Here is a 16471-nt window from a genome sequence, read left to right as displayed (position 1 = left end):
AAAAGCAAAGCCTCATAATTCAGTAATTTAATTACCATGTTTCTGGGGTTTTGTTCTTAAATGCCACAGAAAGATATTTAATGAAAGGAAGTAAAGCACCTAGTCTCAGCAGTCTTCTTAAAAACCTTAGTTTGCTTTCACGATATCAATGTAAATATTTAGATTCCCATCAGATGGGGATTTCTTCACTTATATGAGTAGGAATGGTCTCAAAAATCTTAAGTCTTTACTATTGGCTAGACTAAATCAGTAGATAAGAATTCTTTACAATCTCTTCCAAGAAACCAAGGTAATCTTAACACAGATTTTAGTGGTCATTATGTTACAGTACTCATGGATACTTTGTTTTCTATGGTATGTTGCAAATTCATCATTAATAAAGTAAATTTCATAATAGAAATAATAAACCTATTACAATATAAGAACATCCATAAACTGTCCTCACTATTCCCAATGACTTTAAATATAAAATCTAATTATACAAAGTCTAAATTCCTTGCCCAATTTAACTCCATATACCAAACAGTGTAAGTGCTGAAAATGAGAAATATTTTAATAAATCTCATATTAAGAACCTTGGATACCACTCTGCATTAGTGATGGCAGAAAAAGATAAGGAGAAAACAAATTTTTCAGAGATTTTTAAAGGAAGAATAAACTTAAGAGAAAATTCCTTTGGATTGTATAGCTCTTTAAAAATTCTCTACCTTTTTCTTCAACATGATGCCAAAAAAAAAAAAAAATTTACTGAATAAAAGTAGCCAGGAAGGGAATCAAACATTTATAAGATAAATTTATTATTTTTCTGGCCAAAGTGCAATGATTTTTAAATCTTCTTAAACAACTATGAAAAAAAGTATTCAAGACAATAAAATACAAATGGAAAATTTAACCATTAAATTTCTTCTGCTTTGTACTAAACCCTATACTTAATCTAAAAAATAAACAGAAACATTTTGAAGTATTACTAAAACACTAACCGAATCACTTTTATAAATCTAAGTACATGCATTTCAAGGTTCCAATGCTACAAATTTTGTTAAGATCAGTTTAATCATTAACAACATTATATAATAGAGCAAAAGGAACACGTCGTTAGATGTGATCCCTGACCAATACCCTCAAATTTATATCAGAATAAAGCTGACAATTCTACCAGGCTTTGAACCCCTACTGCTCCCATCCCAATCCTGGAAGCAAAGACTATGCCCTGTCACACAACTTTGTACAAGCTGCAATAAAACAAAGTCTAAATTTTCTTACCTTTCTATAGGAAACAGTCAGTTATTTGATAAATACTAAAACACTTCTAAGACTTAATTTTATGAGTTTGTTTACCAAACACATTGTGCAAGAACTGACTACACAAAAAGTTCCTTTGGAATTTGGTCCACAAATTCACTTACGCAGGTTGGAAATTTAAAACCTGCAAGGGAAAGAAGACATGGGGAATCCCTAATTCAAACATATTGCAATTACTAGAGGGATATTCACACATACTAAAAAGTTTTGCTCACAAAAGGCACAAACTATATAGGGATATTCTTTCTGAATAAAAACAAAGAACTAGTTAATACCCTTCTTTGTTTTGTGAGCACCATAGCTAAGATGAAGTTAGACTCAAATTCACTGTCTACTCCCGTGATCAACAAAAAAAATGTTTTTAATTGAAGATAAAAAATTTAATTTGTCTTACTACATACTTTCCAGTCATTAACTGAGATATAATTATGAAACATTAAAATTGCCTTAAAAGGGGGTTGTGACAGCAGCTATCAAAGCAATATTCAAGCATGATTTCAAGGATGCTTTCAGGTTCAGAGTTAGCCTTCTTTGTCAAAAATCTTCACAACTTCATCAAAAACCTAAAATGGAAAAAAGATAATAATTTAAAAAAGCAGATATTGTTAAAACATCATATGGCTAAGTACCTGATAAAACAGTAAATTTTATATTAATTTTCAAAATGGATCATTAAAAAACAATTTCTTAGTTTCATCTGCTTTACTTTAGATAGTAGTATAATATCATAAACAATACATATAAAATTATGAATATGATGCTTCAATTTTATTAGTGCTTTTAGGACAAAACAAACTTCTTAACAGGCTACCAATAACATGATAGAAAGTAAACTAAAGTGCCTTATCTTCCTGGTTCTGATTCTAAAACACTATGTCTTCTAATGTATTCAGTTCAGTTCAGTTGCTCAGCCGTGCCCGACTCTTTGTGAACCCATGAATCACAGCATGCCAGGCCTCCCTGTCCATCACCAACTCCCAGAGTTCACTCAAATTCATGTCCATTGCGTTGGTGATGCCACCCAGCCATCTCATCCTCTGTTGTCCGCTTCTCCTCCTGCCAGCATCAGGGTCTTTCTCAATGAGTCAACTCTTCTCATGAGGTGGCCAAAGTATTGGAGTTTCAGCTTCAGCATCAGTCCCTCCATTGAACACCCAAGACTGATCTCCTTTAGGATGGACTAGTTGGATCTCCTTGCAGTCCAAGGGACTCTCAAGAGTCTTCTTCAATACCACAGTTCAAAAGCATCAATTCTTTGGCACTCAGCTTTCTTCACAGTCCAACTCTCACATGCATACATGACCACTGGAAAAACCATAGCCTTGACTAGACGGACCTTCGTTGACAAAGTAATATCTCTGCTTTTATTACCTCACCTTTATAGGAAGCGGACACGGATAATAAGTCAGAAATGACTATATGATATACAGAAGAAAAAAAAAAGGTCCAGGGGTTAAGAGTCCACCTTTCAATGTAGGTGACACAAGCATGATCCCTGGTTGGGGAACTAAGATCCCATATGCCACGCGGCAAGTAAGCTGTGCACTGCAGCTACTGAGCCCATGAACTCCAACTAGAGAGGCCATGCACCACAGCTAGAGACGCTGCATGCCCCAATGAAAGATCCTGCGACCGTAACTAAGACCCAACAGAGTCAAAAGTAAGCAAATTAAAAAAAAAAAAAAAAAGGTCCAGAGGAAGATGATTCAGGGAATCAGAGACACTAGAACTTAAGAGAAACTGAAAATAGTGACTGAACACTGAAGGCTTGCAAACCACAGTTCAGGGACCACTGATTCATGAAGGAAGAGACAAGCGTTGAGTTGTGGAAAGCCTGCACCTCTGGAGCTACATACTCTGGAAGGATGGAAGTGGTGAAAACAGTTGGGGCAATTCAGCTAGATGATTTCATGTTACAGATTTTTAAAAAATGATCACGGTCCAAATCACAGCTCTGAAGATGCCAATTTTCCAGTGCTCAAAAAAAGTTGGAAATAATAAACCACCTACTTCTTACAAAGAACAAGTCTGAAACTGTAAAACCCACTTTAGACTCTATTCAAAAATATACCTGAAACTAACACAATATTGTAAATCAATAAAACATACATATTTCAATTAGAAAAAAAAGAAAAAGCTTAGCACTTCCTTCAGTCTCCAGTGTTCTGAAAACCAAAATAATCTGTCATAACATTGTATTTCTTTTTATCCTGCATACTGCTTGCCTCCCCGCCCAAAATCACATTTTACTTTACTTTTAGGCAGGCTAGGGGTACTCACTTCATCAACAGATTTAGAAGCATCTATTTTCTTGACTTTTCCCATTTCTTCATACAAGTCAATAATTGGCTTTGTTGACTGAAGATAGGTTTGAATTCTGCAAAAGAACCAGATATTGCAAGGTCCTAAGTATACTTCTCTCCCTGGTTATAGATCAGGGGACAATACAGAATAAAATCCAAATGACACCCTCCCTTATCATCTTCTTAGACAAGCCATTCTATATTTAAGCGTGGCATTTTCTTTTTCTGGACCAAAATGCGTTAAGAGTTGAATCTGTTACTCAAGTTCCAAACTGGCACAGTGGCTATGGGTAAGAACCACAAAGTACCTCTTTTCCAAGCTCTCTCTGTTGTCATCACTTCTGCCACTGCTCTTTCCCCTCTCGAGACATCGTTCAATGCAGATCTAAAAACAGAAATATATAAAAAGTTATTTTTTAAAAGATATTAATTTGGCAGTCTTTTGGCAATCTTTTAAACCTGAAAAGAGAAGAAAGTTTGAAGAGATTACCAACAAAACCTTGCTTTAAACCCAATGTGTCTAATTCATTAATCAACATGCAAAGTTGAAACATGTGGTTCAATTTATATAAACTAGGTTAAATAAGTACAGAGCATAATAAGAATTCATTCATGACTCAGTTTTTCCTGTGTATTTTTTTTTCAAACCGCAATAAAAAGATGATCTCTATATGTGTATGGTTCCACCTAGGATATATTATTAACTTATTAGGTATGAATTACATGCCTCAAACTTTGTTCCATTTTTGCTTATTTTCAATAATTCCATAAATATCTAAATATTTGAGTCAACATATTTGCATTTGAATAAAGTATCCCTTGTTAATCGTGAATAAACATTCCTTAGTTATAAAGCTGTGGTAACATTCTAAAAGTAACTTTGAAGAATAAGTGAAAACATATTTTTGGGGGTTGGAAGAAGAGAGTTACGTTTTAAAACAACTCAAAAGCTGCAGCAAGTCTCTCTACCACAAGCACATTTGCAATTCAACTTAAGAATAGTCAACTTCCTTCAAGGCACTACTGCTGATTCTTATTCTTTCAGGCTGTTGGCATTAATTTAATAAAGTTTATATTACAGCTGTCAAACAGAGTCGGGTCTTTTAATTAAATGATTCCCCCCTCCCCTCAAAAAGAAAGGATTCCAAGAAATTCATTCAGCTATTCAAAAGTATGTCTGAGTATGTTATTTAGAAGTGCCAGAAAGAAAAAGTCTTCTTTCCTGCTTTTTTCAGTATCATTTCACTCTTAAAAGACAAATCAGGCTATCTTAGTTGTTTCTTTAAAAAAGAAAGATTCCCCAACGTTCCCAAAATGTGTTTCTTTTCCACTAAGCAACACTCTAAGGCAAGATACTCTCTGATAATAGTGTCTACTCAAGAAGTAACAGTGCAGCTTCATTACCTAATATTATTATATGAGTCAATTCTTAATTTAAAACAAAACAAGCTCTTGTCATTTTGAAAATAAGGCAAATTTTAGGCCCACAAGGTTGCTGATGCCAAACAGCTTTCAATAATTCAACAGTAAGACAGTGCTGTTCTGTCCATCCAACTTACCAGTTTAAAAAATACTACTGCCAATATAAAATGTAAATGTAAGTAAAATAAATCACTTTCTTTTTCTCTAATAGTTGACCACCAGCTGTTTAAAAGCCCATGTTGGCAGATGAAGATTTTCATTACCTCATTATTACAGTCAAAAAACAAAACAAAAGATACATCAGCTTTCCCATCCATGGTCTTATTCCAGCCTTGAAGGTTGTCCTGATTTCTTGGAAACCCATCAATCAAGAATTTATTCTTCTGAGCATTGGCTGCCATTGTCTGATCCATTTCCTAAGAAAAAAGGAAGATGTGAATTCAATGCTACATTAACAAAATGCAATTTCTTAAGCAGAGTATGTTTTATTATTATTCTTTAAATTGTAAATCTGGAGGGTACACAGGAAAAAAAAATTTAAAGGAAATAACATGTTTGCCTCCAGCCAGCAAGAGTTATGGATATGTATCCCTTTCCCATTTTATACACATACACACATTTTTTTCTATAGTTTAAAATTTTTATTTAGTAAGCATATATTATTTTCATGAAATTATTAACAGCAAGAAAAGAAAAATAAGCATTAATCAATATTCTTGCTCCAGCCACTAGAGACCCATATCTTACTTTCCTTTTCCTCTTCCCAAGTCATTTAGCTATGGTAAGAAGTACACTGCTTCTATAGGTACTCAGATTCTCTGCAGTAATTCAAGTACAACTGCAAAAATCTTTGGACATATAAAGAGATTGTTAGCATTAATTATTAGTGTAGGAGTCAATACTTTTTTTTTTTTCCCATAACTGAAGGTAATTTAAACCTAAATGCCACTGGCTATCCCAAAACACAGGTAGCAAGAGAAACAATACATTCAGAAAGATAGCAAGAAATTATTTCACCATCCTCTGCCAAAGTCTGAATTCAGGTAGAATGTGGAAATCTGTGAATGGGAGATACAGATCTTGAATCTCTAAATTCTTTCCACTATCAACCACCATGGGATAAGCACAGATGTATGACTTTGGCAAATTCCAGAGGACTCTCTATTCTAAAGCAAACCAACAACCAGTTCCCTCAGTGCTCAAACAATCCTGGTTCCTCAAGAACAATGGCTGTCAGGATGTAAAGTCCTTTATCTAGGGTTGGCTTTATCCTAGCCTCTAGCATCTCCAATATTCACAAAACTTTCACAGAATGCTGTGTGTCCCTGCTATAGCATTTTATCCCAACTATGGTAGTAGAAGATATCTGAAAAGGCACACTGATACTCTATTCACTCAACATACACTCATTCAAGGTTTAACCATCACGGAACATGAAGAGCAAGGTCATGGCCTCTGGAAGGCTTATAGTCCAGTGGTTAACAAATATGTGTAGGTCAGTGTGCTAAGTTCTATACTGAGGTATGCAAGGATGCTGTGATAAAACCAAGAAGCCAGCACAAACTACCTGTGAAACCGCCAGAAAGAGTTTTACTAAAGGGATGGCAGTGAAGCTGAATTCTGAATAATAAAATGGCAGGCAGGCAGGGATCAAGGTACTCCAGAATGTGTCAATTGGATGTTAAAGGCTCAGAAATGAGGAAGCATACCAGCATTGATGAATCTGAAATAAGCTGGCAGAGGTGAACCTCAGGATGCATGTAGAGAGTGGCAGGAGATGTGACTAGAAAGGTTTTTTTCAATCGCTAAATCATGTTGACTCCATGAGACCCCTTGGCCTGTAGCACACCAGGCCTCCCTCTCCCTCACCATCTCCCAAGTTTGCCCAAGTTCATGTCCATTGAACTGGTGATGCCATCCAACTATCTCTTCCTCTGCCGCCCTCTTCTCCTTTTGCCTTCAATCTTTTCCAGCATCAGGGTCTTTTCCAACGAGTTGACTGTTCGCATCATGTGGCCCAACTACTGGAGTTTCAGCTTCAGCATCAGTTCTTCCAATGAGTATTCAGAGTTGATTTCCCTTAGGATTGACTGGTTTGATCTCCTTGCTGTCCAAGGGACTCTCAAAGCGTCTTCTCCAGCACCACAATTTGAAAGCATCAATTCTTTCCTGTTCAGCCTTCTTTATGGTCCAACTCTCACATCCATATATGATTACTGGAAAAACCATAGCTTTGACTACATGGACTTTGTTGGCAAAGTGATGTCTGTGCTTTTTAATACGCTATCTAGATTTGTCATAGCCTTCCTCTCAAGAAGCTAGACTAGAAGGGTAAAGCTAGACTAGAAAGTGGGTAGGGCCAAAATCAGTGAAGAACTTGCTGCACCACACTAAGCATTTGGTTCTTATTCTGCAAACAATACAGGACCACTGAGAAATTGTGAGCAGTAGAAGAACATGTTCCCATCACCTTAAAAAAAAAAAAAACAAACTCTGACCACACTATAAAGGATGAATCAGGGGACAAAGATGGATCAAAGGCAAAAGACTAATGATAAGGCTCTAGTGATGGTCCAAGTAAGAAAAAAAAAGGATCTGAATTAAGATGATAGTAGTAATAAAGAAAAAATGCTAAATAGAAGAGAGGGTAAAGAGAAAGATAATTGAAAGGATCTACTCACTGAACAGATTTGGGAAAGTGAGGAAGAGGTGGAAATAAAGGATAGATCCCAGATTGCTGGCCTGGGCAGCTGAGTAGATGGCAGAACCATTAACCAGGATAGGAAATAAAGGGTGATCACATTTTAGATGATACAGTCAGCCTTTGGCATGATGATTTTGAGACACTCGTTGAGACACTCAGATGGATGCCTAATAGTTAGAAACATAGATGTGGAGTTCAGAAAAAAAGATTTGTGCTAGAGTTACAGATTTTGGTATCATTGCTGCTGCTAAGTTGCTTCAGTCGTGTCCGACTCTGTGCGACCCCAGAGACGGCAGCCCACCAGACTCCCCCGTCCCTGGGATTCTCTAGGCAAGAACACTGGAGTGGGTTGCCATTTCCTTCTCCAATGTACGAAAGTGAAAAGTCAAAGTGAAGTTGCTCAGTCGTGTCCGACTCTTCGCGACCCCATGGACTGCAGCCCACCAGGCTCCTCCGTCCATGGGATTTTCCAGGCAAGGGTACTGGAGTGGGGTGCCATTGCCTTCTCCGTTGGTATGGTTAGCACAGGGAAAACCTTGGGCATGGATAACACCATCCAGCAAGAAATGTATAAAATAAGAGGTGAACCAAGGATGAAACCTGAGAAGCATCATGGTTTACAGAAGACTTATCAAAGGAGACCTAAGAAATAGCAGTCCCTGAAGGAGGAAGATAATCAAGAGACTCTGTGTCACAGAGAACAAAGGAGGAACGAGTCTCAAAAAGACAGCAAGGTGAAGGGAAAATGACTGAAAATACCCCCCAGATTTGATAGAGAAGATCACTGGTAACATCAGAGTAGCTTAAGTGAAGATGGAAATAGAATCTTGGAGCCAAGAGCTGAAGAGCAGAAACGGAAAAAAAGTAAAAAATATAGACTACTCTTTCACAACTAGGCATAAAAGTAGAGAAAGGGCATTACACTCAGAGAATAAGGAGAGGATTTTGTTACTATGAATAGTAGCAGGTTACTCTAATCTCTGAGACAAGAGATAAGAATGTGTGTGAATGAGCCACTCTTCAAGTTTCTCTGGTTCCAATCAGAAGCTCATACATCTCTTTTCCATCAACTTTCAACTATTTATTGCTGTTCCCACTTATCCATTTCTCCTTCACATTTCTTGTATGTGAAAATACCTATTAAAGACTATAATCTTGAGAATATGTAGTGGAGAGTCATGTAGACCCAATGTATCTGGTTTTTAGATGGGACCTATTTTAGTCTGATAGCTGTTAAGTCTCAGCATTTCGCACTGAAGATGGTGATGAATGTACCAGAAAAGGAAACATCACAACTGAGAGAATGGCAACAATGGGAGGGTCATGGGAGCGAGGGACGGGGGAAGGAAGAAAGGAAACAGAAAAGAGAAAGGAGGAGGGGGGAGAAGAAGAGGAGGAGAAAAGGAAGGAGAAACGGAAACAGAAGGAGGGTGGACCATCAGCACACTGGGAAGGGTCAAGGGCACACATATGGATGTTGAGTTGTAGCTGATCCTAGACCAAGGTAGGGAATGTTTCCTACCGTCCAATTTCTTCCCAGGTGAAAGCAGAATTTCCAGTTCTGCCATTCTCGAATACCATGACCACCCTCCACAAGCAAGAAATTCAATACTCTAATTTTTCCATTACTCAAAGAAAGGGAAGATTTAATTTCTCATTTCCTTGTTGGTTTAAACTGGCTGGCATTCACACTCCTTACCCTCCTTAACAAACTGATGGTTATCTCAACTGGCACAATCTTTCCATCTTTAATGTACTTTTCAATGAGTTCACCATACTGTGAATCTGGGTTTTTCCTTTCATCACGGAGAAGTTCTCCTGCAGAAAGGTGTGTGTAGCCATATTTCTGAAAGAAAAAAACACATAGAAAAAAATCAAAATACATTCAACCCAGTGATATGATAGGACTATTGCTTTTTTCCCTTCATAGAAATTTCTATATTCTAATTTTTCTACAACAAACAAGCTTTGCTTATATAATAAACAATAAGGAAAAATTTTAGAGAGATTTCATACAATCCTGTTTGCTTACAAAATACCCTTAACCTACATAGGGCATGGTAGCTATAATGTTCAAAATCATGCAATCATCCCAAAATTTATAGAACTATTCAAGGATTATTTCATTATATACCTTCACAAATACAAAGTTTAAATGTAATCAAGAATATTCAAAGAAAGGCCTAAAAAAATCTATATAATTCAAGGCAATCCCCCCAAATCTTACCACAGTTGGCTGTACCCACCTTCTGTAAAATCTTTCCTTTCCTTCCTTAAAATCAATACATCTAAACTGTACTTGTCAGTACTTACACAAACCCCATTCTTCTGCTTTGTTATTTTTCTCAGTAAACAGTACAAGTCCTAACCCCTCCACAAAATTAGCTTTCCTGACCACTCTGGAGAGTGGACACACAATTAAATAGTGTCTTAGCGTATCACTGTCTCTCCATCGAGATCAGTTCATTTCCTACCTCTCTAGATGTGACTAGAGAGGTCTCGTCTGTAAAATGGGAATACAGATACCTATTTTACAATTTAGTAGTGATGATTAAATGAGATAATGTATGTAAAATGCCAACAATTATCTCCTTGCCATCATGAAGATACTTAAATAATTGGCAAACATTTTTGTCCTGTATACACATACCATCTTATATTATTATATATATGTTTGTGTGCATGCATATGTATTCACTTTAGAGGTTCAGATAGACCAATCAAATGACTTAAGTGAGATAACAGATATGAATACATTGCAAACGGTCAGTAGTACAGTAGTAGTATGGCCAGTAGTATGACTGTGATGACTATATTACTGAGGATTCACAAATGATGTATTAGGTCAGGGTATAGGGTGATAGTTGAACTATTACATAATTTGATACAGCGTTATTCTGCCACTTCTGCATGGTTAGAATGTGAAACCAATACAGATCTGAGAGACAATTACTGAAAAGCTTCTTCCCCCACATGGACTTGCATGTTTCCTTTTATTAAATCAAAAGAGCTATAAAATCCATTCTTAAAATCTATTTTTACTCTCAAATATCAGGATATTGAGATCTATATTCAATGTTCAGTTACAACAATCATCACATCCCAAACTCTTAAAACTCCCTAAATGAGTTTTTATCTCATCCCTATGAAATGTACAGTAAATATTTGATAAATTTTATCTTTAATTTCAATGTTAAGATTTGAGACAGTCCACACTCCCACCATTCTCCTTCCAAAATAGAATGTTTCTATTATACATTTTACAAGAAAATAACTCTCTCAATTATTCATGCTATAGCAAGTTTTCTGTGTTTTTCTCTTTTTTTGGACTGCAGAGGCCACACATTCTTTACCCCTTTTCCATTTCCAAAAATTGCTGGCTAAACTTGCTCTTGTTTACTAAAAGTAAGCTAACAATAAGGTAGTCAGCAAAGGAAAACAAACTCTAAATAGCTTATTTGCTGACTAAAATTGGATATAAAGTTTGATGAGAATAAACAAATCCACAGCATTGCTCATGCCTCTCTTAGGCATACAGCTCCTTGCATTAGAAGAAATGATCAAAAGTGTATTCAGTTGTTGTAACAGGCTTTTAGAAACACTCCCATCATTTACAGAAAATGGAAATAAATACAAAAGTACCTATTTAAACTGTTATTTTAAAATTATCTTCACACCACACCATTTTAAAATGCCGATTTTTTATCACTAAGTATAAGCTATACCAAGTATACTTTTGAAAAATGAGTATGGAAAAGACTTTATTGAAAAAAATGAGATGTGACCTACTTTGCCATTTACTATGTACGAATCCAGAAAGCATTTTGCAACTACTGTCCACAAAATTTTATAGCAGCTTCATTTCCCACTGCTTACTTTGGCTCCTACTTGAAAGTCTATGCTTGCCGGATGCTTTCATCTGGTCTAGAGATTATAGCATATGGTTATATTGAATAAATGCAGAGACAAACACGATGTACTACACAATGGCAAACACTCAGTGAAACACCAACAATACAGACTGCTCTGTACAGATTGCGTGGATGTAGGAACAACACGTACATTTAGAAACCCAGCTAGTAATTAAGAAATTAGTATACACACTTTTTGTTTCCTCACACTGAAGAGCTCAAATTTGCAAGCTTATACTACATTATAACGAGTTTTGGTATGCCACTTTTAAAAAAGAGAGACTAGCTGTAAATTGTAGAAGCATACAAATGTTTTTTAAAAAACTACATAAAAAACAACCTTATTTGCAAAGTTCAAGGAGACAAGCAATTTAAATAAATATTATCATGTCAAACCTGTATATGTATCTTTCTATTTCTCATCTACATTCCAGTTTACAAAAACTATTCTATTTACCAGTTACTTTTTTATACTATATTTTTCTTAAGGATTTTGCTGAAGCTTTCCTCTGACCACAGAGTTTCTACAACAAAAAAGCAACTATTACTTACACACTAGTTATTATGGTATTTAATAATAGGTAGACTTTAAACAGCATGTTTTCAAAGCATTCTGCTGTCATTAAGTAGTCACCGATGCCAATTTTGAGGAAAGCAAGAATGGCTATTTCTCAGGCTTAATCAAAACGTTTTCACATTCTCTGAAATTTCCTAGTAATTAAAATCTAGTAGGTTACTAATTATAGCCTTAAGAGCAACATTCAAACCACAGCAGGTTATAAATACTATAAACTATAATAACTGCAATTACAAGCTACTATTCAGCTAAAAATAGTAGTTTTCTAGTGACAAATGTATAAACAATTCATTTATTAGAGTAATCGTTTAAATTTCTACTTTCATATTCTCCTTCAAGATGAGAAACAATAACTTCTACAAATCAGGCACTAAGATTAGGAGAGAGGAAAAAAGCACTACTTCTCAACAAGCACAGAATAGCACCCTATGTTACTACAACTAGATAAATGTTGACAACTTCATAGTATCAAGTCTCAAATCATTTCAATAACTTCTCTTTCTGTCTTTCTAAATTCAGGTAATGTCATTCTATGTGAATAAATATAAAAAGAAAAACAATCAAGACCAAAACAATAGGAAAAAAAAAAAACCAAAACAAGTTCAAGGTACAAATGATGCATAAATGGCAAGTCCTTGGGGGCAGGAAGAAACCCAGATGCCAGGCAATTCCTCTTGTGAGTATGGCAATTAGAAAGTAGCGGGAACGCAGCAGAGACAGCAGATACAGATATATTTTTAAAGTAACCAAGTGAGTTAAAACTGTTGGTGTCCTTTAAGCAGCTGACACATGTATGAAGCATCTAAGTTTACTGTGCACTCCCTGTAAGATCCAGGAACTTTAAAAATCTAGTTCTGATTCTGTACTATGAACAATGCATCTTCAGCATAACGCCTAGAAATGCTACCTGGGGCCATTCAGACTCACCGACTTGGCACTTGTTGCAAGCAATAGCTTTAGAGCTTAGGGCATCCCAGCAACATTTTGTGTAAGGCTATCATTTACTTCAAAGGCTTTTCCAATAGAACTTCTTCCAATTACTGAAATGTATGACTAGCAGTTTTCAGTAACTTTATCTGCAAGTCTTGGAGAACTTACTTTGCTGCTAAGTCGCTTCAGGCGTGCCCGACTCTGTGCGACCCCACAGACGGCAGCCCACCAGGCTCCCCCGTCCCTGGGATTCTCCAGGCAAGAACACTGGAGTGGGTTGCCATTTCCTTCTCCAATGCATGAAAGTGAAAAGTGAAAGTGAAGTCGCTCAGTCGTGTCTGACTCTTCGCAACCCCATGGACTATAGCTCACCAGGCTCCTCCTTCCATGGGATTTTCCAGGCAAGAGTACTGGAGTGGGTTGCCATTGCCTTCTTACTTTAGACTGTAAGAACTGCTGTACAGTGCTCAGATGCTTAAAACTGGTCAACTGTTTAGGGTTCTTCCAGTTTTACCCAGAGAGGGTTAGAAAAAGGATTTTTATTATCATCACCATTATATGGACGTTAGGAAAGAGAGAAAGAGGTATGGATAGAGAGAAAGAAAGGGAGGGGGTAGAAAAGAGGAAGGAAGGAGGGATGAAAGGAAGGAAAGAAGACTGAGCAACTCTAACCAGTGGGAGAAAGGCTAAAAAGAGCATCTGAATCAAATTGCTAGCGGATTTTCAACCTCATTTTTAGTTCGCCCTCACTGTATTTCCAAATATGTACATCACATTTGACCATGCCTATTTAATTACAAATCGGCATATTAACTACAAACTATGAGAGTTATAAACCAAGCTAAATCTTTTCTTAGGCAAAATCTTTAGCAAACAGACTCCAAATTAACATGAAGCATATTTCTTTCTCTAATTAAAGAGTGATATTTTAAAAGCTTCCATCCTGCAAAAGAGAAAAGAGGAGGGATATAATCCATTCAACTGTAGACAATAAAAGCACCATTTCATTTTCCTCAATGTTTGCTACTCATGTAAGAAAACCTTAGTTCAGGCAATACGTGGAACTTATTTTAATTCCACAAGTATTTATTGAGTTTCTACAAAGTGCCAGGCAAAAACGCTAATTTGGGGAGATATTTAGGTTATATTCACAAAGGATGTAATAGTGATTTACATATTTAAAGTGAGTTGAGCTCTACTATTAATTAAGTCAATTTTTCATATTTGCAATAACTTTGCCTAAGGAATTCAGTCTCTACCAGCACTGTCTGCTTGGGAAATGATAAGAAGGTTAGTAGGTTGGTGCAAATGTAATTGCGGCTTTGGACTGTGACTTTTAAATCATTATAACTAGGCTTAAATATGTTTATTAATCAAAATAGGAACCATTACAATCAACACAATCTTGCCAATGAGAAATAAGTTTATTTCTGTAGTATAAAAATCCATGCTTAGGGATTTGAAGAACTCTTGGAAAGCATTTTCTGCCTCCTGCTGGTTGTGGAAGCATTTTCCCTGCAAAAAGATGTTGAAATGCTTGAAGTAGCAATAGTCAGTTGGCAAGAGGTCAGGGGAATATGGTGGATGATGCAAAACTTCGTAGCCCAATTCGTTCAACTTCTGAAGCACTGGTTGTGCGACATGCACTCAGGCATTGTGGAGAAGAATTGGGCCCTTTCTGTTGACTAATGCCAGCTGCAGGCACTGCAGTTTTCGGCGCATCGCATCGATTTGCTGAGCATACTTCTCATATGTAATGGTTTTGCCAGGATTCAGAAACCTGTAGTAGATCAGTCAGGCAGCAGACCATCAAACAGTGACTATAACCTTTTTTTGGTGCAAGTTTAGCTGTGAGAAGTGCTTTGGAGCTGCTTGCCAGTCGAACCACTGAGCTGGTCATCACTGGTTCTTGTATGAAATCCACTTTTCACTGCACATCACAACCCAACTGAGAAATGGTTCATTGTTGCTGCACAGAGTAAGAGAAGACTTCAAAGAACACTTCAAAATGACAATTTTTTTGATTTGTGGTCAGCTCATAAGGCACCCTCTTACCAAGTTTTTTCACCTTTCCAATCTGTTTCAAATACCAAATGACTGTAGAATGGTCGACGTTGAGTTCTTCAGTAATTTCTTGCGTAGTTTTAAGAGGATCAGCTTCAACGATGGCTCTCAATTGGTCGTTGTCAACTTCTGATGGCCAGCCACTATGCTCCTCATCTTCAAGGCTCTCGTCTCTTTGTAAAACTTCTTGAACCACCACTGCACTATAAGTTCATTATCAGTTCCTGCACCAAATGTGTTGTTGATGTTGTGAGTTGTCTCCACTGCTTTACGACCCATTTTGAACTCAAATAAGAAAATCATTCAAATTTGCTTTTTGTTTAACATCATTTCCCTAGTCTAAAATAAATATAAAATAAGTAATAAGTCATTAGCTAAGAAACATAAAGCAAAGAAATATGCATTAAAATGATGTATAACATAACCACATTTACTTAAGAATGTATTTCAATATCAAATAGCAAACTTCAAAAATGCAAAACCACAATTACTTTTGCACCAATCTAACAGAACAATAAATAAAACTTTAAGAATGGTTGATTGAGAAGCTATGAAACAGACTGTTCTTTCATTTGCATAGGCCTCAATATTCCTCTAACATTTTGCAGGAGGCGTCTCAGAACACTGAGGACTTTGGCATCTGATTTACATACCAAACGGCCCCTATGGCAACTGTGAATTGGAATTTTCACATTCCATTTCATTCTAGTTGGTCATTTCCAGTATTTTTATTTCTTTTAAGTCATTTTAGCCATTTGGAATTAATCCACAGTCCCTATATCAGAAAGGGATGGAAAACAATCGAAGATGAAGGAAGATGAGGCCCAGAAACCTCCATGGATTCCTGGCGATTAGGGGAATATTTTGAAAATTTCCAACATTAATGGATAGGCACAGAGGTCTTATTAATCTTAAACACTTATCTTATTAATTAAATGATCAATTCTTACAGTCACTGCAGAGCCTACAAACAACACACTCACATCAGCACAACACAAATATTGCTGCAGGCGGCCTAAGAGCCTAGAATTCAGGAAATTTATTTAACCTTAGATCTCAGTTTCTTCATTTCTAAAATAGAAATAACATCTATACTACCAGAAATCATATCTACACTGTACTACACAATCAGCCACTGCCAAACATCGTTGTCAGCTGTTAAAATCAGAAGCCTCTCCTAAAGAACACACTCCTAGAAATGTGGTCTACACTACTAGATTCAAGAAGCACCATGAGAGTACTCAGATCACCAAAGAGT

The 16471-nt window shown here is 36.5% G+C and overlaps 1 protein-coding gene across 1 annotated transcript in view; it reads right to left on the bottom strand.

Annotated features, from left to right (window-relative positions):
* Positions 1-776: 776 nt before the first annotated feature.
* The window catches only part of CMPK1 (cytidine/uridine monophosphate kinase 1), a 35969-nt gene continuing 20274 nt past the window's right edge, over positions 777-16471 (bottom strand). Inside the window, exons 2-6 of the mRNA XM_069558613.1 lie at positions 9431-9577; positions 5291-5443; positions 3914-3990; positions 3583-3679; positions 777-1865 (exon numbers count right to left, since the gene is read on the bottom strand). Coding sequence (XP_069414714.1) covers positions 1824-1865; positions 3583-3679; positions 3914-3990; positions 5291-5443; positions 9431-9577 — 516 coding nt within the window. The 3' untranslated portion in view covers positions 777-1823. The remainder of the gene's footprint in view (positions 1866-3582; positions 3680-3913; positions 3991-5290; positions 5444-9430; positions 9578-16471) is intronic.

This window comes from Ovis canadensis, chromosome 1, assembly GCF_042477335.2.
Source record: "Ovis canadensis isolate MfBH-ARS-UI-01 breed Bighorn chromosome 1, ARS-UI_OviCan_v2, whole genome shotgun sequence".
Taxonomy (NCBI): Eukaryota; Metazoa; Chordata; class Mammalia; order Artiodactyla; family Bovidae; genus Ovis; species Ovis canadensis.
The sequence above is the reverse complement of the archived record's forward strand: the minus strand, read 5'-3'. Positions and strand labels throughout refer to the sequence as shown.